At 39.3% G+C, this 26,266-nt stretch overlaps 1 protein-coding gene across 1 annotated transcript in view; it reads right to left on the reverse strand.

The window, feature by feature from the left end:
* Window positions 1-26,266, reverse strand: part of LOC129551748 (uncharacterized) — a 691,626-nt gene that overhangs the window by 25,042 nt on the left and 640,318 nt on the right. The window contains exons 18-20 of the mRNA XM_088833084.1: window positions 12,266-12,397; window positions 6,583-6,711; window positions 3,120-3,245 (exon numbers count right to left, since the gene is read on the reverse strand). Coding sequence (XP_088689210.1) covers window positions 3,120-3,245; window positions 6,583-6,711; window positions 12,266-12,397 — 387 coding nt within the window. The remainder of the gene's footprint in view (window positions 1-3,119; window positions 3,246-6,582; window positions 6,712-12,265; window positions 12,398-26,266) is intronic.

A 26,266-nucleotide genomic window follows, 5' to 3' on the forward strand; every position in this document is an offset into this window, starting at 1 on the left:
ACGAAGAGTAGGACAAGACAGAGCAATTTCACTTTCACTTTTCACTTTCATGCACTGGAGAAGGAAATGGCAACCCACTCTAGTATTCTTGCCTGGAGAATCCCAGGGATGGCAGCCTGGTGGGCTGCCGTCTATGGATAGCCCAGAGTCGGACACGACTGATGTGACTTAGCAGCAGCAGCAAACATCCTTTTTACCAGAGATTTTCTATGTATTACTTGGTTGCTCAAATTTACCTTCTAGTAGTTTCTTCAAAATATTTTATGGTTACTATATTGCCAGCAATTTTTGATGATTAAAAATTATCATTTATTTCCCACTATGCTATTCTTGAATAAAAGTTTGTGTATAAAATACTTGAATCACATATTTTCCCTAGAAATCTGTAGGTTCTGATAGCCATAAACTAGCTATAAATATTGTTGTGAGGTATCAGGCCGACTTTTTTCCCCATCTCTTAATATGAGATCTCATATTTTTTCTTATATCCTCAATAGAATTTCTTCTCACATATGATCATGCCTAACTAGTATTTCTAGGGATAGAATGTATTCTTTCAATCTGTAGCAACAGATCTTCTTTCATTTCAGAGGGAAAAAAATCTTGATTATATTTGAATATTTTCTTTTCTATTGATATATCTATTTTTTTCTATTTCATTGTTTTCACTTTCCTCAGGTATTTTCTCCATGTACCTGGCTATCGCATCAGCAGATTCCATTCTCTCATTACCTGAGTTCAATGTGGTCTACATTTATGTGATGTGAGGTTTAATTTTCCTTTCCACTTCTTTCTGAGCTCTGCCAGCTTACTTTTTCATTTCCCTTTGTTGTCTTTTCATTTATTACATGACCTCACGTATCTCTGTATTGCACTCACAATTTATAGGGAACACTTTTTCACTATGTCCTTCGGATGCTTGGAATAAATTCAGTTAATATTTTCATGGGCTCCATAACAAAACTCTTCTGCTCCATGTTCATCTGCTTTTTGTTTTCCTATTCCTTTTTTCCTTCTTATAGAAATTTCACTAAAAAAAAAATCTTTGAATGGTTTCATATTTTGGTTCTAAGATGAGGGAAGGTTTTCATGTGTGCCAGTTTTTTAAAAAAAAAACTTGCACTCCTGGGCATACACACCGAGGAAACCAGAATTGAAAGAGACACATGTACTCCAATGTTCATTGCAGCACTGTTTATAATAGCCAGGACATGGAAGCAACCCAGATGTCCATCTGCAGATGAATGGATAAGAAAGCTTTGGTACATATACACAATGGAGTATTATTCAGCCATTAAAAAGAATACATTTGAATCAGTTCTAATGAGGTGGATGAAACTGGAGCCTATTATACAGAGTGAAGTAAACCAGAAAGAAAAACACCAATACAATATGCTGCTGCTGCTGCTGAGTCACTTCAGTCGTGTCCGACCCTCAGCGACCCCACGGGCTGCAGCCTACCAGGCTCCTCCATCCATGGGATTTTCTAGGCAAGAGTACTGGAGTGGCTTGCCATTGCCTTCTCCGCCAATACAGTATACTAACGCATATATATGGAATTTAGAAAGATGCAAATGATAACCCTGTATACGAGACAGCAAAAGAGACACAGATGGATAGAACAGTCTTTGGGACTCTGTGGGAGAGGGTGAGGGTGGGATGATTTGGGAGAATGGCATTGAAACACGTATGTTGTCGTATGTGAAATGAATCACTAGTTCAGGGTCGATGCATGTTATAGGATGCTCAGGGCTGGCATGCGGGGATGACCCAGAGGGAGGATAAAGGGAGGAGGGAGGTGGGAGGGGGGTTCGGGAGGGGGAACTTACGTAAACCTGGGGCGAATTCATGTCAATGTATGGCAAAACCAACCAACATAATATTGTAAAATAATTTGCTTCCAATAAAAAATAAATTAATTACCAAAAAAAAAAAAGTTGAAAGTGATTTCAATGAAAAAAAAAACATACAAACTCAGATTAGTTTTTGTGCACCTGCAATTTTTATGGGGGGGATGGGCATCGTATGGATTGGGGCTTCCCAGGTGGCACTAGTGGAAAAGAACCCACTTCAAATCTCAGGAGATGCGGGTTGTTTCCCTGAGTTGAGAAAATCCCCTGGAGAATGAAATGGCAACCCACTCCAGTATTCTTGCCTGAAGAATCCCACGGACAGAGGAGCCTGGTGGGCTACAGTCCATGGAGTGGCACAGAGTCGAATACGACTGAAGCAACTTAGCATGCATGTGGTATGGATTAGAGGCTAGAAAAATGATTCTGATTATTAGGATGACTCCTTAGCCCAGAATATGACACAAAGTCATGGCATGTGGGTCATGTACTTGTGTGGGTGAGTTTCGCCTCCCTTTAGCTGCAAGACTGCTTCCAGTCCCCTCTTCTCTAGTGAAGACTTGAAATGATAATATATCTGTGCACTTCCTCATTTTATCCAAACTTCCCACACCTTTGTGATGTCCACTGTGGTTCAAGAAAGCTCCTGCAGCCTGTCCACACACCCAACTTTTGTATTTCAACAAAGGATCTTTAGACTTGCTCCTCTGTGTGTGTCATTGAGAAACAGCTCTTAGTTCTTCTGTTGGCCCCAACTTAGAGCTGTAGGGGCCCGGAATCCTCTATGTATATATTTTCCTTGAACAGTTCTGTTATTATGATAATAATAAATAACATTATTTAGGATAAAGAAAGTTTGACAGTTTTAAACCAAGATCATGTATTTTTTTCCTTCTCTCATGTTTCTTAACAGCTTTCAATGGCCCTCTTGAAAACTGATGAGGACATAAAACTCTTCAGTTGTTATAATCAGACACCTTCAACACACAATTTTAGGTAGTTTTACAAAAGTTAGTTATTTAAAAATTTGCTCCTAGTTAAGAATATGCATAAATTAGTCTGTTTTTGTGTTCATTTTTATGTTTAGTCCCCCAGTAAACTATTTCCTTTATAACTCTACAGGAGTGTGTACTTTCATATGATTAAAGCCACATTTTAAAGTGTTGTAAACAATTCCCACTTAATTATAAGCCCTGGCACTGCATCTGCCTTTAGAATTTAGCTTAATTAGTGCCTGGATGAACAAGGTGACCCTGCAGGCATTGTTACCTTGCTGACACCTGGCCCCCATTTGGCCAGGTGGACACTGGCACCTTCCAGTCACTGGGTCACACTGTCCTGAGACACAAGAACACCGCTGGACACAGTCCTGCCCATAGTAATCTTCAGGACAAGCTGTAGAAAGGAGAAAAAGCAGAGCAAAAGGAAACCAGATTTTCCTTAATAAAACATTTCACCAGTCAAGATTTGTAAGAACATGTAGATACATAACCTTTTCTTTTAATCAAATAGGTTTCCCCTACTTGCCCTGTGTTTTCGATTTAAAAGGTTACTATGGAAAAAAAAAAAAAAAGACCTGTTCAAATTGTTGCTTACTTAGTGCAATTTTAGTTGATATCAGGAATTCTGTCCAAATATCTAGTATCAGACATTTATGTATGTATGTGATATGAATCTGAGAAGGCAATGGCACCCCACTCCAGTACTCTTGCCTGGAAAATCCCAAGGACGGAGGAGCCTGGTGGGCTGCAGTCCATGGGGTCGCTAAGAGTCGGACACAACTGAGCAACTTCATTTTCACTTTTCACTTTCATGCATTGGAGAAGGAAATGGCAACCCACTCCAGTGTTCTTGCATGGAGAATCCCAGAAACAGGGAAGCCTGGTGGGCTGCCGTCTATTGGGTCCCACAGAGTCGGACACGACTGAAGCGACTTAGCAGCAGCAGCAGTGACATGAATGACACTTCACAGGCTCAGTCTTACTTTGCTGCATGGCTGTCTTAGGCTGTGTGTGTATGTACTAATCTTGAGTACAAAAGCGAAAGTGAAGTTCACTCAGTTATTTCCGACTCTTTGCAACCCCATGGACTGTACAGTTCATGGAATTCTCCAGACCAGAATACTGGAGTGGGTAGATTGTCCCAACCCAGGGACTGAACCCAGGTCTCCTGCATAGAAGGCAGATTCTTTACTGGCTGAGTCACAAGGAAGCCCAAGAATACTGGAGTGGGTAGCCTATCCCTTCTCCAGCGGATCTTCCCAACCCAGGAATCGACCTGCATTGCAGGTGATCCTTTACCAACTGAGCTATGAGGGATGCTTCCTCTTAAAGTGCACTCAGAAAATTTAGCTTACACTTCTGTGCCTTATGCTCACATCTCCAAATATTTATTCATGTATTTATTAATTAATTTCTAAATTTCTTGTGCATTTGTCAAAACAAATATGCAAAATTACCTTCAATAGATTATATCTATTAAATTAATTGCATTAATTAACAAAATTAAACATTAATTTATTCATAAATTAACACATTTATTAATTTTCTTGCTTGTTTGTTTTGCTGCAATCTCATTCTACCAGTTCAGTGAGATGCTTACCAAAATAGAGATAAAACAAAGATAAATATCTGTGAGGTTCAATCAAAGTGAAAATACTACAACAGTGTATACACTGTGTGCTTGGTTGCTCAGGCATGACCGACTCTTTGCCCCCCCATGGATTGTATCCCGCCAGGTTCCTCTGTCCATGGGGATTCTACAGACAAGTAAACCACAGTAGGTTGCCATGCCCTCCTCCAGGGGATCTTCCCAACCCAGGGATCGAACCCAGGTCTCTCACATTGCAAGTGGATTCTTTACGTCTTAGCCACCAGGGCAGTGTGTATACATAAACAAATATCATAATTCTTTGAACTTCTAAGAGGTGACAGAAAACTTGGCTCTGACCTCCATAGCTATCAAAGCAGAGAAGGAAAATTGCTCAAGCACAAGATCATCGCTTTCTGCAGACAAAACTCCTCCCAACATTCAAGGAAACCATGACTTTTGAAGATTCTCTGGCCTAAGGAAATTCCTCCAGTGATTTTCTTTGAAGAACAAACACAAAGGAGCCAGTTAGAACCTTCACTGGGAGATGTTTATGGGCTGGCTTTCATTCAAAGATAACTTGGCCACTGAGGCCTCAGAGGCAGTATCCATTAGGTTTCAATTTTCTGCCACTTGGAGCCAGGCCTTTGTCTTATTCATCGTTTATTCTCAGAACAGCAGGATACTGAAGCAGAGTAATTAAGATTACCCTCAAACGAAGAAAACAGGGCAACTAGCTGCCTGAGGAAGGTAAGCATTCTGGATATCTTTACCATATAACCATAACTCCGCTGGATCACAAATTTCAATATCATTCTTCCAAATAAAAGAATCTCAAGTTCACAATCATAGTCCTTCAGTCTTTAAGATCTTTACTCTTATGTGGCAGCCTGGATGGGAGGGAGTTTGGGGGAGAATGGATGCCTGTGTATGTATGGCTGAATCCCTTTGCTGTCCACCTGAAATTATCACAACACTGTTAATAGGCTATACTCCAATATAAAATGAAAAGTTGAAAGAAAAGGCCTTTACTCTTTTGTGAAGTACAAGATAAAGAATGCATGTGAAGTTGTTTCAGTCATGTCTGACTCTTTTTGACCCTATGGACTGTAGCCCATAGACTGCCAGGCTTTTCTGTCCATGGGATTCTCCAGGCTAGAATACTGGATTGGGTTGCTATTCCCTTCTCCAGGGGATCTTCCTGACCCAGGGCTCAAGCCCAGGTCTCCTGCATTGCAGGCAGATTCTTTACCACTGAGCCACTTGGGACATCCACTAGGGAAGATACAGAATAGAGCACAAAAAAAATATAATAATAGTGAACAGATCAATAAAGGATCACCAAACAAACATCCTCTTCAACAGCACTAGGTTAAAGAATATGACATTGCCAGGATCACTTTCCCACCATGCCCTCTCCAATTCATTGCCTCCTCCATCCTCCCTAAAGACCATCATCATCTTGTGAACTGTCTAAATAGTTGGTAACTGACAGATTTGATAAAAGCAAAACGTGTTTGCTAAGGATATTCCCACAATGTCTAAGCCAGAGCATTTGTATGGGATCTTTAATTTATATCTGGTCCCTTAAATTTTATGTCAGTAGTTAATTGTATGATGTTGCTGTTCAGTCGCTCAGTCACGTCCGACTCTTCGCAACCTTACAGACTGCAGCATGCCAGGATTCCCTGTCCTTCACCATCTCCCAGAGTTTGTATGATAGGTAGTTACTTAAGGTCTTTGGATTTTCAGGAAATGGTTACTTTTAGGTAGGGAAAACTACTCAATTTTGAGCTGGAAAATTGCTGAGGATAAATGAAATTGTGGAAATTTGGACAATGAATTTGACATTGTGTACATAGGAATCTCCAGTCTGCTCTGATCTTGCCAAACACATTTTCTTATCCTGACTTGAGTCCAGCATTGCTGGGGCAAGAGAGGTTGTGACCAGAGGGCTTCCTGGCTGCCTTCACTGACTTCAGCTCTCAATCAAATTCCTGCCAGAAGTACTCAACCTAGAATTTACTCCTGTTACTGCAGTAAATCATTATGCAAAATAAATGCAAAAACATGTACTCTCTAAGTGCTGTTCTTTAAAACTCTGCTTTAGCATATCAAATTCATAGTAGATAGAGTGACTTACTTTGACTGCAGTCAGCCCCGATGAAGCCAGGAAGGCAGTCACAGGTTCCAATCATGGTGTCACAGCTGCCACCATTCAGGCACTTACACTTCCTTCGGCAGTAAGGACCATAAGTGCCTTTTGGGCATCCTGATGAAAGAGAACAAAACCATATGCGGTATTGTAACTTGAAGCTATCAGTGCTTAACTTCATGCCCATAATCATGTGGTTAACTCAATATTCCAATTACTTTTCTTTGGTATTCTTATCACCTTCAAGATACTGATTCAAGGGATGGACTTATCTGAGGATACAAATGGATATGGATGATGCCTTAGAAATACAGATGGGGACAGAGTTCCTGAGGCTGTTTATTAATAAGATATAAAAAACTTAACCTTGAACTTCCTTGAAAATCTACCCACTTTTAGAGTATACTCAGAAAAAAAGACAATTCACCAAAAAGGTTGCTTTATTCCTGCCTAGAAAAAGTCATTCTTTCAGTTAATGTCTAAGTATAGTTTGTCTGATCTGGAATGATCTGGGTTTAATACACATAAGAATTCAAAACGGCAACAAGCATGGAGGAAGCATCTTAATTTTCTATTAGCGTCTCAGTTTTCTGCTCATATCCATGGATCTTGGCTGACCATGATGATACCTGTGTAAGAGGTAGATAAATGGCCAGACTTCATAACAAAAGGAGACTGAGCAGGGCAAAGAGTGACCTGAAAACCACATTATCTGTGCAATGATTGAAAGACTGGGGGTATTTAGCCAGGAGAAAATAGACCTAAGAAGATAGAACTGTCTTCACACATGAAAAGGGAGTCTTATGGAAAAGGAAGAAGGGAGATATTATCTCAATAAGGAAATGCTATTGGAAAGAGCTGTCCAGGATTGGAATAAGCTTTTACCATGAGGCAGTGAGTTACCCATCTCTGTAGGAGTTTAAGTAGAAATAGGATAAGTAACTAGAAGAGAAAATGTAGCAGGGATTCAAGCACTTAATGACTTTGAAGCACTTCCAAATATGTTGCTGTCTTGCTCTATGAAACGTCTGGTACTTTAAAGTCTTAAAATCACAGAAGTTTTAGTTTCAAGAGACCTCAGGTCCATCTGGCTCAACAATTATTTGAAGATGAGGGAGTACAGTTACTTAAAAATGTTATTGCACAAAATTATGTTACCTGGTAAAGACAAGTTTACTTTTTCCTGTCTTATTTCTAAAATAAAAAGATGTAGAACATTTTGAAAAGACTGAGATCTGAACCCTGTATCTTCCACTTGCTAACGTTGTTGAGAAGTCCTTCCTTTGAGCTCCTAGTTCTTCCCTCCCAAAGAGGATGATAACAGAATCACAGGCTTGTTGTGTGAACAAGTAGGGCACCTAGCATATCACCAATCTCAGCTAGCTCCCAAGATAATGGTAGCCATTAGTTTCTTTCACAGTGGCAAGATCATTGGTGGGCCTATGGCAAAACCCTTTCCCTATCTGCTTAACCTGAGTGCAAAGGTTTCATATTTGCCTGAGGTCCTTCCTCTTGCACAATGTTTTCACTTGGAAGCATAGTTCTAAAAATGACTAAACTAGAGACTGAATGACACTGGCTTCCTTCCATTTTATCCTGTATTTCTATGTAAGAATCGATGGTAAAGAACATTTTTGAGTGTTGCACATGTAGCAGGTTTTAGACACCAAAGAATGGTTTTTATTGAGACTCAGATTGTTTATAATCCCTGTCTATATCCTGTCCTAGAATCCACTGTCTCATCTTGAGCCTCAGACTCAAATGGGTTCTCCTTCTGTCTTTCAGTTCCCTTCTTCCCTTCTCTTTCAGGTTTAAAATATTAATAAAATCCTTCAAGATGGACAATGAATGGAAAACAGCTAAGATCATTCTTATCAAAGGTTACTTCTCTGTTGCAGCTGTTGTATTACTTTTTTCCTTTCTATGAAAAAGAGGAATGCACTTCACATTCTCTCCTATTGTTTCTGCCTTCCAAGGGTTGCCAGTTCTCATAGTTAATGGATACTTCTTTGGTTTAGAGCTTTCTTTAGTCCTCCTAAGAAGTTGTTTTTTTCCTTTACCAAAATTCAATAGAGTGTATCTAAAAACAGAACTAGTGGTTTAAAGGGTCTCTGTCTCCTCGTATTCACCAAAATATAAAATGCTTTCATGTCTGTCTGGGTCAGTCTTTCAGAATGCAATTTTTAATAGCTTTATCATTATTATATGATGCTTAAAATAAATGTTTGCTTGCTTGACAGTGGAGAAAAAAACACAAAAAAAGATCAAGGTATAGTTGGAAACAATGAATTGTGGTGTGTACTGCCGGTATGTTGCTTCTAAAAAGGAGGTTAAATTAAATTGACTAATATAAAAAATGGGTTTTTGTTCAAATAGGGAAAAGAAAACACCCCATAAAGTGAAATTTACCTATTAACTAACGAAGAAAATGTTGAACTGTAGATATAATAATGGGTATAAAAGAATGAACATCAGTTAAAAGGAAAGTAGAGTTAGATGCTGTTATCTGATGAATTTATATAACTGATATATGTAAAGATCTATATTTTAAGATCACTTTCATTTGAATTGAAATAACTTGGAAAACATAATTTCTCTCTGACATAGACTCATTTCAAAATGTCTGAACGGTGGTTTTGCATTTGAAAATATCATCTCTTGCTGTTTCTTCTTGGTATACAGAAAGAAAATAAGCCTTCAACTTAATTATCCTTTTAAAATCGGGACACTGAATATGATGAAATTAACCTTCTAATGAGCATAACATCTGTTGGAAGACAGTATATGCACTAACCTCTTAATCCCGCAACTCATTAAATTTATATTGAGTATGATATGTGTTTACAAAAGTACCCATAACTTTTTTTCCCAAGAATAAGTTATTTTACTGACAGTTCTACTTTCTCATATAATTCTGTGACTATGTGAAAGTCTAACTTCTAGAGTCATGCACACATCTCTTGCTCAGATGTTCACTATTTAAATTTAACAAGGAAACATACACCTGGGAGATAATGATTTCATTTGGCTTGTTAGGGTGTTCAATCTCCCCTCTCTCATTTCCTAAAATGCTACTTTGATCATTTCTTGGCCTTTGTTCTATTCTTTATAATTATTTTTCCCAGGAAATTTTGTTTCTTGATCAAGGGATATTTGGTTATTTTCCAGTGTGTGTGTGTGTGTGTGTGCGCACGCGCATGCACGCACGCGTGCTCAGTCATGTCCAACTCTCTGAGACCCCATGGACTGTAGTCCACCAGGCTCCTCTGTCCATGGGACTCTGCAGGCAAGAACATGTAGTGGATTGCCATTTCTTCTTCCAGGGGATCTTCCAAACCCAGGGATCAAACCCGCGTCTCTTGCATCTCCTGCCCTGGCAGAATATTTCTTTACCACTGTGCCACCTGGGAAGCCATTAGTTTTCATTAGAAGATGATTATTAATATTTTCCCCTATCCTTGAACCACCGCCTCTGCATGAAGGAGATTAACTAAGAAAAAGCTTGGAAATGAATTCTCCGTTCTGATTTGTTTAAATATTAAAGGTTACTGCATACCATGATGAAGTGAATGACATTTGAGAAGTTTAATTAGGAAGTTAGAACAAGCAAGGTTGTGACTGTATCTTGAGACACTTAGCTCCAAAGCAAATGAAAAGCATGAATCTGTTTTTCAGTCTGTTTTCCTAGTAGTATTTGACCAATTTATTCACATATGCACCAGCCATTGTTGCACAGTTTTATTTTACAATTAAAAACAGATACTAAGATTTGGTCTGTCTGAATAGTCATTGCTATGAGCAAGACCATTCAAGCCAAGCTTCCACACATGTCTTGACATCTTCCTCTTGGCACAGGTGAGCTATCCTGTGGCCCATGTTTCTTAAAGCATCCTAAACCAAGTGTTATGGATCTTCTTATAGATACTGTCAACAGAGTGGTCTATGGTTCTAGAGGATTCTAATACCTTCAGTTCACTCAGAGAGACTTCTAATAAATCATACTGCAGATTGGAGAAACAAAAGATTTCCAGGATCTGTAATCACTTAACAATTTCATGTTGGTCATAAAATACATAGCAAGATGAGTTTACATCTATCAAGTTTGTTTGTTTTCCTCCCTGCTTGCTATCCATAGACTGGGACTAAACCACCCAGTTTAAATTAAGGAAAAGTGGTGAGATTCCTACTCCAAGTTTGTCTGCTTCCTCTGACCTCTACTGAGAGAAAATGTTGATTCTCCACTCCAAACCTGGGAAGATGAAAGCCCGGTTGTTTTTGGCTGCTGGAATGTTTGCTTTTGAGCCAGCCACACCTTTTACAGATATTTTCTTGAACCCCTCTTTTGTCGTCCTGTAATTACAGTGCATGTTGCCAAGAAACCTTTGCAGCAACTTCCAACCACGTGTTGCCTGGAACTGAGCCCATCGGACTAGTCAGGGAGAGGCTCCCAGCCTCAACCTGGCTTTTTCAAGGCAAAGCTCTCCTTCAGCCCAAGGTAGCTGGCTTTCTGAAATGGAAGTACGACCAGCTTTATGTAACTTAATTTTGATTTATTCAGATGAAATATCCTTAATATCAAGAAGAAATTCTTCCTGAGAAATGTGACAGCATCAACTGTGAGAAAATCACTCCTTTCTTCCATTGCTTGAGATTTGCCATGACCGAAAAAAGAATTAAAATTTTATTAATTTAATGCTTTAGCTCTTCATTGTAAGTTTGAGTAATGCAATGGTTATGGATTCTATGGGTATATGAAACGATTTTTGTACATGCTTAACTGTGTTTTTAGTTGGTAATGTTTAAAATTAGGACAAATGTGAGAATTGATATTCAAAATATATATTCTATGGCTTGTGGAAAATGGGAACCAATAGCTTGACCATGAGTCTATGTTTTATGGCTGGTGTTTTTTGGGAGAGATCCAAAACTCATCCATATACTTGCAGGATTAGGAAAGGAAAGTAGGGAGGGAAAAAAAAACCCAAAAACCTGTTATAGGAATAACTGGGGAGAAAAGAAAGTAGCAAGGGCCAAGTTGGTGGAAAAATGAAACTAAAGCCAAATCATTTTATCCTTAAACCTATAAAAGGTACATTATAAATAATTACTAGCTTAAAAATTAAGTAGCTGACTGAACACTTTAACATGTTCCTTGGGAGTTTTTATCATGTGTTCTCCTATAACCAATTCTATGTTAAAATGTCCTAACAAATGAATATAAGGTGTTTGGTCAAGGGACTATTCTTTTTATTGTACAACAGTGAGCCAACTGGCATTTTGTTATTTAAGCAAGTCACTGTTTTCACTCCAAAATAACAATTTATTTAACTTGATTGTTCCAAAAAGCAGATTGTGGAACTAACTTACTTTATGAATCACTCTGAATATGTTGCCATTTGCTATATATCGATTTATAATAATTGGTTCATATTTTCTTCTTTCTTTCTCTTTAATTCTTATCTTTTTCTGGGGGATATTTTGAATAGGCAAGGCAAATGGGAGAATGAGTTACACAGGAAAGTATGTTTTCAACCATTCTGATAAAAACTCCCATAGGATTTACAATGAATTAGAATCTTGAATTAACATTTGCCCTTTTGCATTCCGAGTGATGACCCACTCCAGCAGTGTCTCTTCAATAAATTACAACTAAAGCACAGAACACACTTACGGAGATGACAGCGGTTTCCATGGTAGCCAGGCAGACAGGTACATCTCCCTGTGACTGGGTGACACTCCTCATTCTCAGCTGAACACTGACATACCTGTTTACAGTCCTTCCCGTATGTGCCTGGTGGACAAACTAAGGGAAAGAGGAAATGTAGACCCAATGAATTAAATTTGTCTGTGTATATATAGCTCTAAAAGTGAAAGGAGGGGAAAATTTATTAAATAAGACCATTGCCTACAGAAGTGTGCTACCCATTGGGATTTAGGTTTCATTAAATTTAGTTGGGGATTACTTCAGTGTTTGATTTTGTTTTGTTCAGTCAATTTGTGACCGACTGTCAAGGGCCGACTGCAATTTTCTTGTCACTAAAGAAACTCATAGGGTGATGTCAGGTAAAATCAACTAAAATAATAGTATAATTCATGAGGGACCACATATCTGGATAAAGATTTTTTTTTTTGGTGCAGCCGGTTTAAACTCTCAAGGTTGTTTCTCTCTGTGCATTAGTATGTACTGTATTTGTGTCACTTGTCAGCTACTCTGCTGGTTTTGAGGTTTTTTTTTTTTAACAGTCCAAGCAGTAAAAGGTTTCCTTCCCAACTTCTAAATAATATCATACCATTTTGTTAGGAAAAGAGAAAGGCTTTCTAGATATTTCTCAATTTCTCAGCTTACAAGTTGGAGTCAAGCAGACATTTTGAATTTCATGGTTGTATCTGATGACAGTTCAAACAAATTCAATGGGAAAAAAAATCAGATAATTTAGCTTGCTGCACCTAAAGTTGCATAACAATTTCCGGATCAACCTTTTATCACCTCGGGGGTGTGGCATCATGAAAGAACAAACCTTTTAGAAAACCCTCACACTGGAGAAGTTATCAGCTGCCTTGGTCACGGGGTCCCTCTGTTTCATTGGCCGCTCTGTGTGCCTGTGGGGTTATTTGTTTTCTCAGCATCCATGATCCTTCAGATCATTTCATCCTCCAGTTTTCTTTTTAAGTAGAAATGACAGCAATGGTAGACAAACTAGGTATTCTAACTTTAAAGGCCCTTGGCTGCTTGCTTAGTATTAAAAAAAAAGACTAATGAAATATGGGTGATTAATTTAAAAAAGAGAATTTTTTCCTTTCTTCTTGACTGGGATATGTACAAGTAAGAGAATTAGGTGGAATCTGACTCAGCATGTGAACAACTGTTTATATACTAGTCTGCTGTTGATCTAAACATCCTTTTTCTCTAAGAATCACTGATTATTCACATATATATCAGTAAAACTTATCCTGAACTTGCTAGGTATGCCAAAGAGCACATCTGGTTTTACTGGTTGAGAAGTTGATTACTTGTTAATGAGCGGTGAAGCAAGAAGAACTGGTCATGGCATTTCAGAGGTGACTAGAAGTGGATGTTTGTGATATTCTTACTTCCTTCACATCATTGTCAGTAAATACATAAGAGCATCAGCCCCATTTCACTGTGATGTGATGAAAGGTACTCCCTAATGAAAGGCTAACAATCAGAAAAATCAAATGTGTGTCTTTAAAGCATTCTGGTAAATTCAGAAACCATGAACTGTGGTTCTACAAATTCTTCCCATCACTGGGAAGATCTGTTTTTGCCATGGCATTACTGAGGATAAAGCTTGACAGGGCCACAGCAAATATGGCCACAAAATTCTGTGCTCTGAGGAGAATAACAACATTAAGTAGTCAAAGTGGCCATGCAGAACACAGAAGTGTTTGCATAATAAGTTCCAATTTCCCCATCTATTTAGACATTTCCCGTCTTGAGGTATGGGGCCCACTGGCTTGGGGCTTTGAGGGAAGAAATATTCTGAATGATTTGCTTTGATAGAGAGGGGCCTCATGATTACTGTGCTGGTCTGCAAGATCCATTGAAGATTGTGTGGTCTAGAGGAAATGGCATGAACTTTGGGTCAGGGAGGCTCAGAACCACTATGGACGTTATCTCTGGCTTTACACAATTGTTTAAGACCACAGTTCACTTCAGTTCAGTTGCTCAGTTGTGTCCGACTCTGAGACCCCATGGACTGCAGCACACCAGGCTTCCCTGTCCATCACCAATGCCCGGAGCTTACTCAAACACATGTCCATTGAGTCAGTGATGCCAGCCAAACAGCTCATCCTTTGTTGTCCCCTTCTCCTCCTGCCTTCCATCTTTCCCAGCATCTGGGTCTTTTCCAGTGAGTCAGTTCTTTGCATCAGGTGGCCAAGCTATTGGAGTTTCAGCTTCAGCATCAGTCCTTCCAATGAATATTCAGGACTGATTTCCTTTAGGATGGACTGGTTGGATCTCCTTGCAGTCCAAGGGACTCTCAAGAGTCTTTTCCAACACCACAGTTCAAAAGCATCAATTTTTCAGTGCTCAGCCTTCTTTGTAGTCCAACCTTCACATCCATAAATGAATACTGGAAAAACTATAGCTTTGACTAGATGGACCTTTGTTGGCAAAGTAATGCCTCTGCTTTTTAATATGCTATTTAGGTTGGGCATAGCTTTTCTTCCAAGGAAGAAAAATATTCTTTTAATTTCATGACTGCAGTCACTATCTGCAGTGATTGTGGAGCCCACAAAAACAAAGTCTTTCACTGTTTCCATTGTTTCCTCATCTATTTGACAAGCAATGATGGACCGGATGCCATGATCTTCATTTTTTGAATGTTGAGTTTTAAGCCAACTTTTTCACTCTCCTCTTTCACTTTCATCAAGAGACTAGTTTTTCTTCACTTTCTGCCACAAGGGTGGTGTCATCTGCATATCTGAGGTTATTGATATTTCTCCTGGCAATCTTGATTCCAGCTTGTGCTTCATCCAGCCTGGCATTTCGCATGATGTATTCTCATATAAGTTAAATAAGCAGGGTGATAATATGCAGCCTTGACATTCTCCTTTCCAATTTGGAACCAGTCTGTTGTTTCATGTCCAGTTGTAACTGTTGTTTCTTGACCTGCATACAGATTTCTCAGGAGGCAGGTAAGATGGTCTGGTATTTCCATCTCTTGAAGAATTTTCCACAGTTTGTTGTGATCCACACAGTTAAAGGCTTCAGCATAGTCAGTAAGACCCTCAATTTCCTCTTCAGTACAGTGGGATCAATGAGAGCTCTCACAGACTGTTATGGGGAATAACTGAGTAGACACAGCAACACAGGGGACTCTCATTGCATTTCAGTAAAATCTGTTTCCTTTCCATTGAAACCCTTATACTTAAAATCAGCATCAACTATTTAACAGAGACGCTATATATGGGCAAAACCCATAGACACATTCAGAATAATATGGGGAAAGTATCTAATATTTAAAGACCAATGTTTTTCTAAACAAATGTTCTATATTAATGCATATATATGGTATTGATGAACCTATTTTCAGGGATGGAATGGAGATGAAGATATAGAAAACAGACTTGTGGATACAGCTGGAGAAGGAGAGAGTGGGATGAATGAAGAATGTAGCACCTACATATATACACTACCATAGGTTAAACAGATAGCTGGTAAGAAGTTACTGCGTAATGCAGGGAGCCCAGCCTGATGCTCTGGGATAATGACCTAGAGGGGTGGGATGAAGGGAGGGGAGGGAGGCTCAAGAAGGAGGTGATACTGGTTCTCATAAACCAGTATAATTATGACTGGTTTGTATTGTATATGGCAGAAACCAGCACAATATTGTAAAGCAATTTTCTTCCAATTAAAAAATTAAAAAGAAATAAAGATTGATATCTTTCTAAAAAACATTGAAATCACATGGCATGAAGTCTCTGAAATACATATAAATAAAATTTATCCACATCCTTCTTAATTGTTCTTCATTTTGAAGCTTCACAAAAATGTTTCACTTCTCCATCCCAAGAAGAGTTCAAGCAAATCCTTAGCTTTGATTCTTGAACTCCAGTGGAATCAAAATTGCAAAAGATATAAATAATTACTCAGGAAAAATTGATCTCTTGACATTCTCAAAGTCAGTTCTTAAATGGATGTTTAAGTGTCTTTGAAGGAATTTACAATTTGGGATTTAACTCACATCTCTTTTATCTCCTGCATTGGCAGGCAGGTTCTTCACCACTAGTACCACCTGGGAAACCCCATATTGAAAACCAATAAAGTGCAAATGGAAATAAAAGCAGCAAAAGCATTTTGAATGTTATTAAAGATAATTTTTGAGAAATACTAAAGTATTTCGTAGATTATATATGCATCATGAAAAACATCTATCAGTTGTCATCTGGCTGAATGACTCTGACTAGGACTCCTGAGGAAATCAAAGTTAAAGCAAAACCTGCTCCTTGTCCTCTGAAGGAGAAGGTGGTGTATTAGTTTGTTGCCTCATGATCCCTGATAGACTGCATTATGAGGCATGCTTTCACTCCATCTTACAAAACTGAACTTGCAGAATTCTGGAACATTCTTATTCTGCCAAGAGATATTTCCTGGATACCTACTACGTGCTAGGTTCACAACAGTGAGCAAAATCAAACATGGTACTTGTACCCTTCAAACTTGCAATAGAAGTAAGAGGAAAACAATAAAATAATCACTCAAATAAATATCTAATTTTAAAATGTTGTAAGGGGGTAGGGTGCTATGAGAGAGAATGACATCAGGGACCTTAATTTAGACTGGCAGAGAGGGGATGGGATGTGTTCTGTTTCAAATGTTCTCTGTGAGGAGATTACCATTTAACAGATCTGAAACACTAGAAAGAGTATATGTAATGGGAAGAGAAAGGTGAGGGAAAAGAAGAACAGGGAGGAGAAAAAAGTTCCAAAGGGAAAGATCCAAGTATGTATGAGTTACCGATGTGTGAAAGCGACTCAGTTGTGTCTAACTCTTTGTGATCCCACATACTATACAGTCCATTGAATTCTCCCGGCCAGAATACTGCAATGGGTAACCTTTCCCTTTTCCAGGGGATCTTCCCAACCCAGGGACTGAACCCAGGTCTCCTGTATTACAGGCAGAGTCTTTACCAGCTGAGCCACAAGGGAAGCCTATGAGTTACTGATATAATTCCCAAATAGTGTGTGGGCAATACACAAACACCTGTGTATGTGTGTTGACAATGGTAAGTCTATGGTTTTTCCAGTGGTCATGTATGGATGTGAGAGTTGGACTATAAAGAAAGCTGAGCACAAAAGAATAGATGTTTTTGAACTGTGGTATTGGAGAAGACTCTTGAGAGTCCCTTGGTCTGCAAGGAGATACAACCAGTCCATCCTAAAGATCAGTCCCGGGTGTGCATTGGAAGGACTGATGCTGAAGCTGAAACTCCAATACTTTGGCCACCTCATGCGAAGAGCTGACTCATTGGAAAAGACCCTGATTTGGGGAAAAATTGTGGGCAGGAGGAGAAGGGGACAACAGAGGATGAGATGGTTGGATGGCATCATCAACTCAATGGACAGGGGTTTGGGTAGACTCCGGGAGTTGGTGATGGATGGGGAGTGTTGCGGTTCATGGGGTCGCAAAGAGTCAGACACGACTGAGCGACTGAACTGAACTGATATTGTTATAAATGTTTCTCTATTGGTTTCCTATGCCTGTTGTAACAAACTGTCACAAATTTAGTGGCTTTTAAAAACAAACCTGTTCTCTCACAGTTCTGCAGGTTAGAAGTCTAAAATCAGGATGTTGGTAGGGCTGCATTTTTTCTGAAGACTTAAAGATATTTCTTTGCCTCTTCTAGTTCCTAGAACCCACCTATATTCCTTGGCTTGTAGCCACTTTCTCAAATCTTCTAAGCCAGCAGCTTAGCTTCTTCTTTTTATTCTGCTTCCCTCTTTTTTTTTTTTAATTATTTGTATTTATTTGGCTCTGCTGGGTCTTAGTTGCGGCATGCCAGATCTTTAGTTGCAGCATGTGGGATCTAGTTCCCTGACCAGGGGTCGAACCCAGTCCCCCTGCATTGGGAGCACAGTCTTAACTGCTACACCCTCAGGGAAGTCCTGTTTCCCTCTTATAAGAGCCTTTTTGATTATATTAGGTCTATCAGGTAATCCAGAAAAATCTCTCCATCTCCAATCCTTAACTTAATCACTTCTGCAAAGTCCCATTTGCTGTGTAAGATAACATATTAACAGATTGCACAAACTGGGACATCTTTGAGAGCCTATCATTCAGTCTATCACAATCTCTATATTCCCAAGTATTTTAAGTAGCTTCTGATTTATCCTTAGAGATCATGTTATTAAATAGTTATGTTACTAATAATAGCTTTATGCACAAGTTGTTATAGAAATCAACATAAAATTACAAATTTTTAAAGAACTATATAATATAAAAATATGGAAAAAATATCATCAGTTTTTTAAAAAAATTTTTTACTTACTGGAACCAAAGGACATGTTGTAATGAATGTCACTTTGAGAATGACTTGGGATTCTTGAGAGGTCAGAGCCCAGCAAGAACCTGGGAAGCATCTTGAGGGCCCAGATACACCTACAGTAAGACTCAAGAAGAAGAGACTTCTCAAGTGCTAAAACTAAGAGAAGTAAAAGACTAAATGCACATCACAGTGGATTTTTCCATATAATGAACTGCTTGTTGTTCTTAGTGCTTCATGTATAATATTATTTTTTGGTTTTAACAAAATAACTTTGGGGTTCTCCTATCCATAGAACAGTGTTTGATTTTATTAATATGTGTAAGGCCTCCTTTAAGCAGGTGCTACTGTACACATAGTAAGATAAGCAGATATCAAACCACTTGCACAAATGGTAAGGTTACTAAGTGGAAAAATCTGAACAAAACTAAGATGGCCTTAGGATGAACTCTGAGCTTTTTTCCATTCTCTCAGGGATTTTTCTTAGGACGTGAGAAGGGTGCTAATTTTATATAACATTGAAGAGATTACAAAGTCGGATAATAGACCAAGTTGTGCTTTAACTTAGTAGGTATGAAAATCAGCCTGGAGAGTTTTATATTGACAATTTCTCATTCACCTTGTTTACTAGTTAGCCATCAAGGCCCCTGGAAGAACTGGTCAAACCAGTTTGAAGTAGTATAATCCATGCCACTTTCTAGTTTAAATCATTCTGAACCACAAAACCTCTGTGGGTGGCTTCTCTAGATTTAAGTTGTTTTTCTATATTAAAGCTGAAGTTCCAATAATTTGTCCACCTGTTGCAAAGGGCCAACTCATTGGAAAAGACCCTGATGCTGGGAAAGATTGAAAGGAAAAGGAGAAGGGGGTAACAGAGGATGAGATGGTTGTCTGGCATCACTGACTCAATGGACATGAGTTTGAGCCATCTCTGGGAGATAATGAAGGACAGGGAAGCCTGGAGTGCTGCAGTAAAGGTCACGAAGAGGCGGCCACAACTTAGTGACTGAAACACAATTAAAGTGAGATTTCACCCTTTGAATTAATCAGTGAATGTACTCCAAAATAAGACTGAATTGACAATTACTATCTTTTGATTTATGTAGAATTTATATCACTTTTACCATGAGATATGACTTGAATAGAGATAAATACCCAAAAGATTTTGGAAGGGGAAATATTGCATTTTTGATTTATTGCATTCTCAGGCATTTGAATGATTTTTATTAAAAACTGAGGAGTCATTTTGCTAAATTCAAGTTGAAATAAAGTCAATTAGACACGTTAATTAACCCTGAAAACCTCATGAACACTGCTTCTCACCTAATTTTACGATGGGTAGACTTTCTAATAGTGCTTTTTTGCTTCTAAGAAATAAGGGTTATCTTCTTCAAAGTGACTCCTGAGAGGTCATTCATATCTTTACTTTTCCACTAAAATATAAAGATGAATGAGATCTCAACTAGAGAATATAATGGATTTGTCTTTATTTAATTGTCTTGTCTACTGCCTTATATATTCATAATTATTTTCCATGAGAGATATAGCTGGCTGGCAAATGTTTTCTGAGATGGCACACAGAATTCAAAGCATACATAAAGGAAAATGCAATGAATTGACTTTTTGTCTAGAAATTTATGACTGTCTTAGCATTTGTCACGGCACAAAGTAATTTCTCATGGGAAGACCCTGTCCAGCCTAGCAAGGAGATACATTGTGTAGTCCCAAGATCACTGTGACAGTTACAAACTCCAAGGCCATCTATACCAGCACAGAGTTCCTGACAAGCTAAATAAGCATAAGCAGAAAGATGCTTTAGACTGTCAAAACAAGTACCTACCATCTCACTGGTTAAGAAAAAAGAAAAAAAAAAAAGAAATGTATAGCTTTCACGATGGTCAGAGAGGTATATGCAAATTTCATCTAATACTTTGCTTCTTACAATTTGGGATTGACCTTAGGTGGTTTCTGACAGCATATTTTGCTCAGGTCCCTATCAAAGGCCTTGTGATAGATCAGCTGTCATCCACCCGTTTCTCAGAATGTCTTTGTATTAAACTAATGGTGCAGCAGAACAGCCAGGCTGACAGGCAGGTTATTTATTTGCAATCTGGTAAAAGAACTGACAACTTCATTGTTTTAATTGTTCATTTTTCATGGCTTGATGCATTAGCTCACTCAGATCTTTGTGCCTCAATCAGAGGATAAATCCATGGGGATGAGGGCATCAGAATAGCTGAGTCCATTTAAAGTTCAAGAAGCTGCAGAGAGACCCATGGTGCTGGTTGTGATCACTAGCGTCCCACAAGTGTCTGGGGATTTTTTTTTTTTTTTTTTGTATTATCTATGTTCTGCATCTCTTTCCTCTCTTTCAGGAAGACCTATGATGTCAGCTACTGATCTGATTGTTTCTTGAAACAATGTTCCTGGTTCTCACAGCCTATTAAGGGAGAAAGACCGGAGTGGCCTAGAGTCTCCATGTCTCAGTCAGGGTGGGGACCTGCCAGACAGAGGCCCAGAGACCTCAGATATCAAGATATTATCGAGAGCAGATATAGCTCAGTCAGAGCCTCTCCAAATTACCCGCAAGTTTTTGTTTTTTTTTTTCCTAAATATACACAGCCTGGCCTTAACTTGGGAGATTTAATTCTAATTCATTATTCTTTGGTATGAACTGAAGAGACATATTTTTAAAATTCCATGATGAACTCCTAGTTGAGAGCTATTAATCTAGAGTATAGAACAAGACACTCAGTTTACAGACAAGACATCCAAATAGACTGAATCATTTGCCCAAGGTCATAGTCAATTAATAGCAGAGATAAAACTAGAACCCAGGGGTCCTGACCCTTGGATCAATGACCTTGTTATTCTTTGCATCAGATACCATTCTCTGAGCTACTGAGACACTTCAAGAAGGTTCTCCTAAGACCTTCTGCACGTCCTAAGGTGTCAGGGCATAAGATGGAGATGACCATGCACAACTCAAGGCTTATCTCAAATGCTGGCCCTCAGAGAGAAGAAGACATGTCCGTGGTCCAGTAATAAACATAGAAGGGGTGACTATTAAGAAACTGGTACCCAAACCACATTACTAATTTATTGATTTTCCTTCTTATTAAAATTGAAAGTATCTCCAGGGAAGAGGCAATGTTTTATCATTTTTAATATGCCTGTTGCCCCTCATATAACCTAGAACACAGAAGTTGCTCAATAAATATTTGTTGAAGGAAACAAAAGAGAAGGAAGGGATACTTCTCTAGTCCAATATGCATGACTGTGTGCAAGGCTGATCCTACACAAAAACAGAACACTGGCTCCCTGGCTGGTATGTGTATACATTCATTTGCTTATTAAACATTTATTCAACATTGTATTATTCACAAGGTCCTGTGCTTGGCACTGATGGTATAAAATTGAATAAGCCTGGGAAATCCCATGGTAGGCTACCGTCCAGGGGGTTGCAAAGAGTCGGACACGACTGAGAAACTTCACTTTCATTTTTCACTTTCATGCATTGGAGAAGGAAATGGCAACCCACTCCAGTGTTCTTGCCTGGAGAATCCCAGGGACAGAGGAGCCTGGTGGGCTGCCGTCTATGGGGTCGCACAGGGTCGGACACGACTGACGCGACTTAGCAGCAGCAGCAGCAGTATCTGTTTTGGAGAATCCAAGAGAACTGATTCAGGAAGACATGTGAAAAATTGACATAGAACATTCTGACAAGTGCTACATACAGACATGTAAGAAAGGCTAAGGAATCTAAAAGAAATGAATAGTTAATGCTATCAGGAGGGAACCAAGGTATCCTCAGAGAGACAGCATTAGAACTGGGTCTGCTGCTGCTGCTGCTAAGTCACTTCAGTCGTGTCTGACTCTGCGTGACCCCATAGACAGAAGCCCACCAGGCTCCCCCATCCCTGGGATTCTCCAGGCAAGAACACTGGAGTGGGTTGCCATTTCCTTCTCCAATGTGTGAAAGTGAAAAGTGAAAGTGAAGTCGCTCAGTAGTGTCCGACCCTTAGCGACCCCACGGACTGCAGCCTACCAGGCTCCTCCATCCATGGGATTTTCTAGGCAAGAGTACTGGAGTGGCTTGCTGGTCTAGAAGAGTAGAAATTCATCTGTCAGAAGGAAGAGAATGAATGAGTAAAGTCTTTTATTGAAAGTGATAGACACATTGCTTCATGGTTACAGGACAGGGTTTAGGAACAAGAATGATGTTGAAGAGTTGTGCTGGTCCTTAAAAGTGAGGAATTTTTAATATCACACTGAAGCCTTGATCTGGTGCTTGCAAGTTGCCACAGAAACACCATGGTCAGACTGATGACAGTGTGCATATTGGACTGGAGGATGGGAGCCCATTGTGGGGGCCATTGTAGGCATCTTGCTGCTGCTGCTAAGTCACTTCAGTCGTGTCCGACTCTGTGTGACCCCATAGACGGAAGTCCACCAGGCTCCCCCTGGGATTCTCCAGGCAAGAACACTGGAGTGGGTTGCCATTTCCTTCTCCAATGTGTGAAAGTGAAAAGTGGAAGTGAAGTCGCTCAGTCGTGTCCGACCCTTAGCGACCCCACGGACTGCAGCCTACCAGACTCCTCCATCCACGGGATTTTCTAGGCAAGAGTACTGGAGTGGCTTGCCATTGCATCTTAGAGAGAGACAAAAACCTGAATTGGAGATCTGGAAAAGGATGGAGATAAGGGGTTGTTCCAAGAGACTTTCTCTGAGGTGGAATAAATAGGACCAGATGACAGATTGTCTAAGAGATCAGAGGAAAATGCTCTTGGTTCCTAAGTAATTCTCTCATTGTTTGTTGTTATATGTTTGCTTGTTTTTGCCATATGGCATCTCTCTTCCAAAATGGCCCAAAACACTTATATTTGAGTTGCAAACAGGCTAGAAAATTTTAAGACATTGATTGCAGAAGTTCATAGCAAAGAAGCAAATCTGAATCAGCATGCAGGCATCCTTACATTTTTTGATAACAGGCCTTTTCAGTTTACCTTGGCAATTAAAGCACTAGTTGGAGAGGGCAGGCTGAGAGGGCAAGGTCATTATTGTAAGAGCTACAGAGCATGGATAATCCAGTGGCTCAGAATTGGAAAATAGCATGTGGAACAGAAAAGGGAAATGAGGCTAAGACCTGGGGCTTACACAGGTGATGAAAGCAAGTTCCACCTGGCTCATTTTAAGGCTTGTTTTCTGAGTATATGCTCATACATGACATAATCATTAAGGAAATGTTCAGAGTGTTTTAGTGTTGAAGTCAAAGTGACAATGTTCCTTTTTGCAGTGGAACCTTCTGTGCCACGATCAGCATGTTATCTCACTGGGGCCTTCACGATGGCTGTCGCCTTTTTGTGGAACCTGGTGATTGCCATCCTCCACATGTGTGGACAGTACTAATAAATATTTGTTAACAATATTTCCTCCTTGTCAGTGCTCCAGATAAAAGTCAAACAGTACATAAAATGTCAAGAACTTTACCATTTCAATTTAATGTGGATGGATTATATTAACACCCACAGGAGAAATAGGCATCTGTATGTGCGTGCTAAGTTGCAGCAGTCATGCCTTTGCAACCCTCTGAACTGTAGCCCATCAGGCTCCTCTGTCCATGGGATTGTCTAGACAAGAACACTAGTGTGGGTCGCTATATCCTTCTCTAGGGGATCTTCTCGACTCATGGATAGAACCAAATCTCTTACATCTCTTGCATTGGCAGGTGGTTCTTTATGACTACCACCATCTGAGAAGGCCCAGGAGAAATATATCCATTCTGAAAACCAAGGGTTAACTTATGCAGGCCTATTTTTCAATCTTATGTTTTATTCAGCTACTAAAAGGTGAATTAAGTAGCATGGTTAAAATTGTGGTTAGGAGACTTTTACCCCCAGCAGATGTTCAGAATACAAGAATTCAGGCAGAGAGAGGGGAACAGTTTATAGAAATAAAAGAAGGTAAGAATGACCAGAGAGTAGGTTATGGGAAATTAATGAATTGGAGAACTGAAGAAAGGCTCCTCCCTAAAGAGCTGACATTCTCTGAGTATCTACGGTGCATCAGATCTGTTCTAAACTCTCTCCCTGTATTATTTCATTTTATAAACTGAACAACTCTGCAAGGGAATGGCTATTATTTTTTTTTATTTTACAGCAAAAACTAAAGAAACTAATGTGAAGTCATTTGCTTAAAGTATGCACAGTCTGAGTCAGCACTGGTGACTCACTATCACTTTCTTAGGCATGACTTTATACTTCTTCCCAGGAGTTATTGCGGGGTAGGGTGGGGGTAGGAACATATCCTATTGGTTTATGGGCCCTTAAGATAGGACCGGAGGGCTTCCCTGATAACTCAGTAAAGAATCTGCCTGCAATGTAGGAGACCCCGGTTCAATTCCTGGGTGGGGAAGATCCACTGGAGAAAGGATAGGTTACCCACTCCAGTATTCTTGGGCTTCCCTTGCATCTCAGCTGGTAAAGAATCTTCTCTCAATGTGGGAGACCTGGGTTTGATTCCTGGGTTGGGAAGATCCTCTGGAGAAGCAAAAGGCTACCCACTCCAGTATTCTGGCCTGGAGAATTCCATGAGCTGTACAGTCCATAGTGTCACAAAGAGTCAGACACGACTGAGCAACTTTCACTTTCACTTTTCAAGAAAGGACTTGAGATCCATGTTCTCACCTCATTTCACAGGACCAGGGTAATACAGAGAGAGGAGAACTGGTTGGAGACTTGTGAGTTATCAATTCTTACCCATGTTACCCTGGGAAAGTCACCCCCCTGAGGATCATGTTGTTTTTTTGTCATTTCCATAACTCTATTTAGTTTTATTTTTCAGAAAACTTTTATTATGAAAATGATCAGAAAAAACATCTACAATGATGGAAATCTGATACATTCTACTTTAGTATGAGTGTACAATAAGTTAGCTATGCTATATTCACAACCAGAGAAACTGATAAAATAAGATTAGATTCCATAATTTTCTGCTTCTCTATGAAATAATTACATATTAAGCTTGAGAGGCTATGTCACCAATGACTGCTTTCCACAAGATCCATAAAACTTAAGGGATAGGAGAAGAATCTAGAAAGAAGGACACCCAGGTCCAATCTTCTGTTTTGGTGGATAGCACCAATCATACTAGATGCCAGAATTCTACCCTGAGGATGGAAACATTCAGTATTATCTGCTTAGAATTCACAGATTGGATCATGTGCAGTATGGAGGTTAGACAAAGGGGGCAGACCAGGTATAGGAGACGCTTACATACTTGGCAAGGAACCCTGGAATCTCCAAAACCCAAGTGTTTCTGCTTCTACTCAAGTATGTTAATACTCCCTTCAGTGCATACTCAAGATAAGTTTATAGACCCCAGGAACAGCACAGTTAATAGAAATTATTTTCTTTTTGCAGATTTGCTACCAGACGAGAGGCAATTGTTTTTTGACTATTATCCTAGAGTGTTAGTTTTCGGTATTCATGTAAAATGAATCCTTAATGAAAATTTTCTTCATGTCAGTATTAAGGTCAATGAAAGTCAATGAGTGATAGTCACATATACTAATGAAACTTCTGTATTAGAGATCAGCTCAAATTCTCACCTGGCAAACAGATGTCTATCTTGAATATTATCCCCTCTTTATAGAGAAATAAAGC

This window comes from Moschus berezovskii, chromosome 1 (assembly GCF_049115385.1).
Source record: "Moschus berezovskii isolate FMDL1 chromosome 1, NW_MosBer_1.0, whole genome shotgun sequence".
Classification (NCBI taxonomy): Eukaryota; Metazoa; Chordata; class Mammalia; order Artiodactyla; family Moschidae; genus Moschus; species Moschus berezovskii.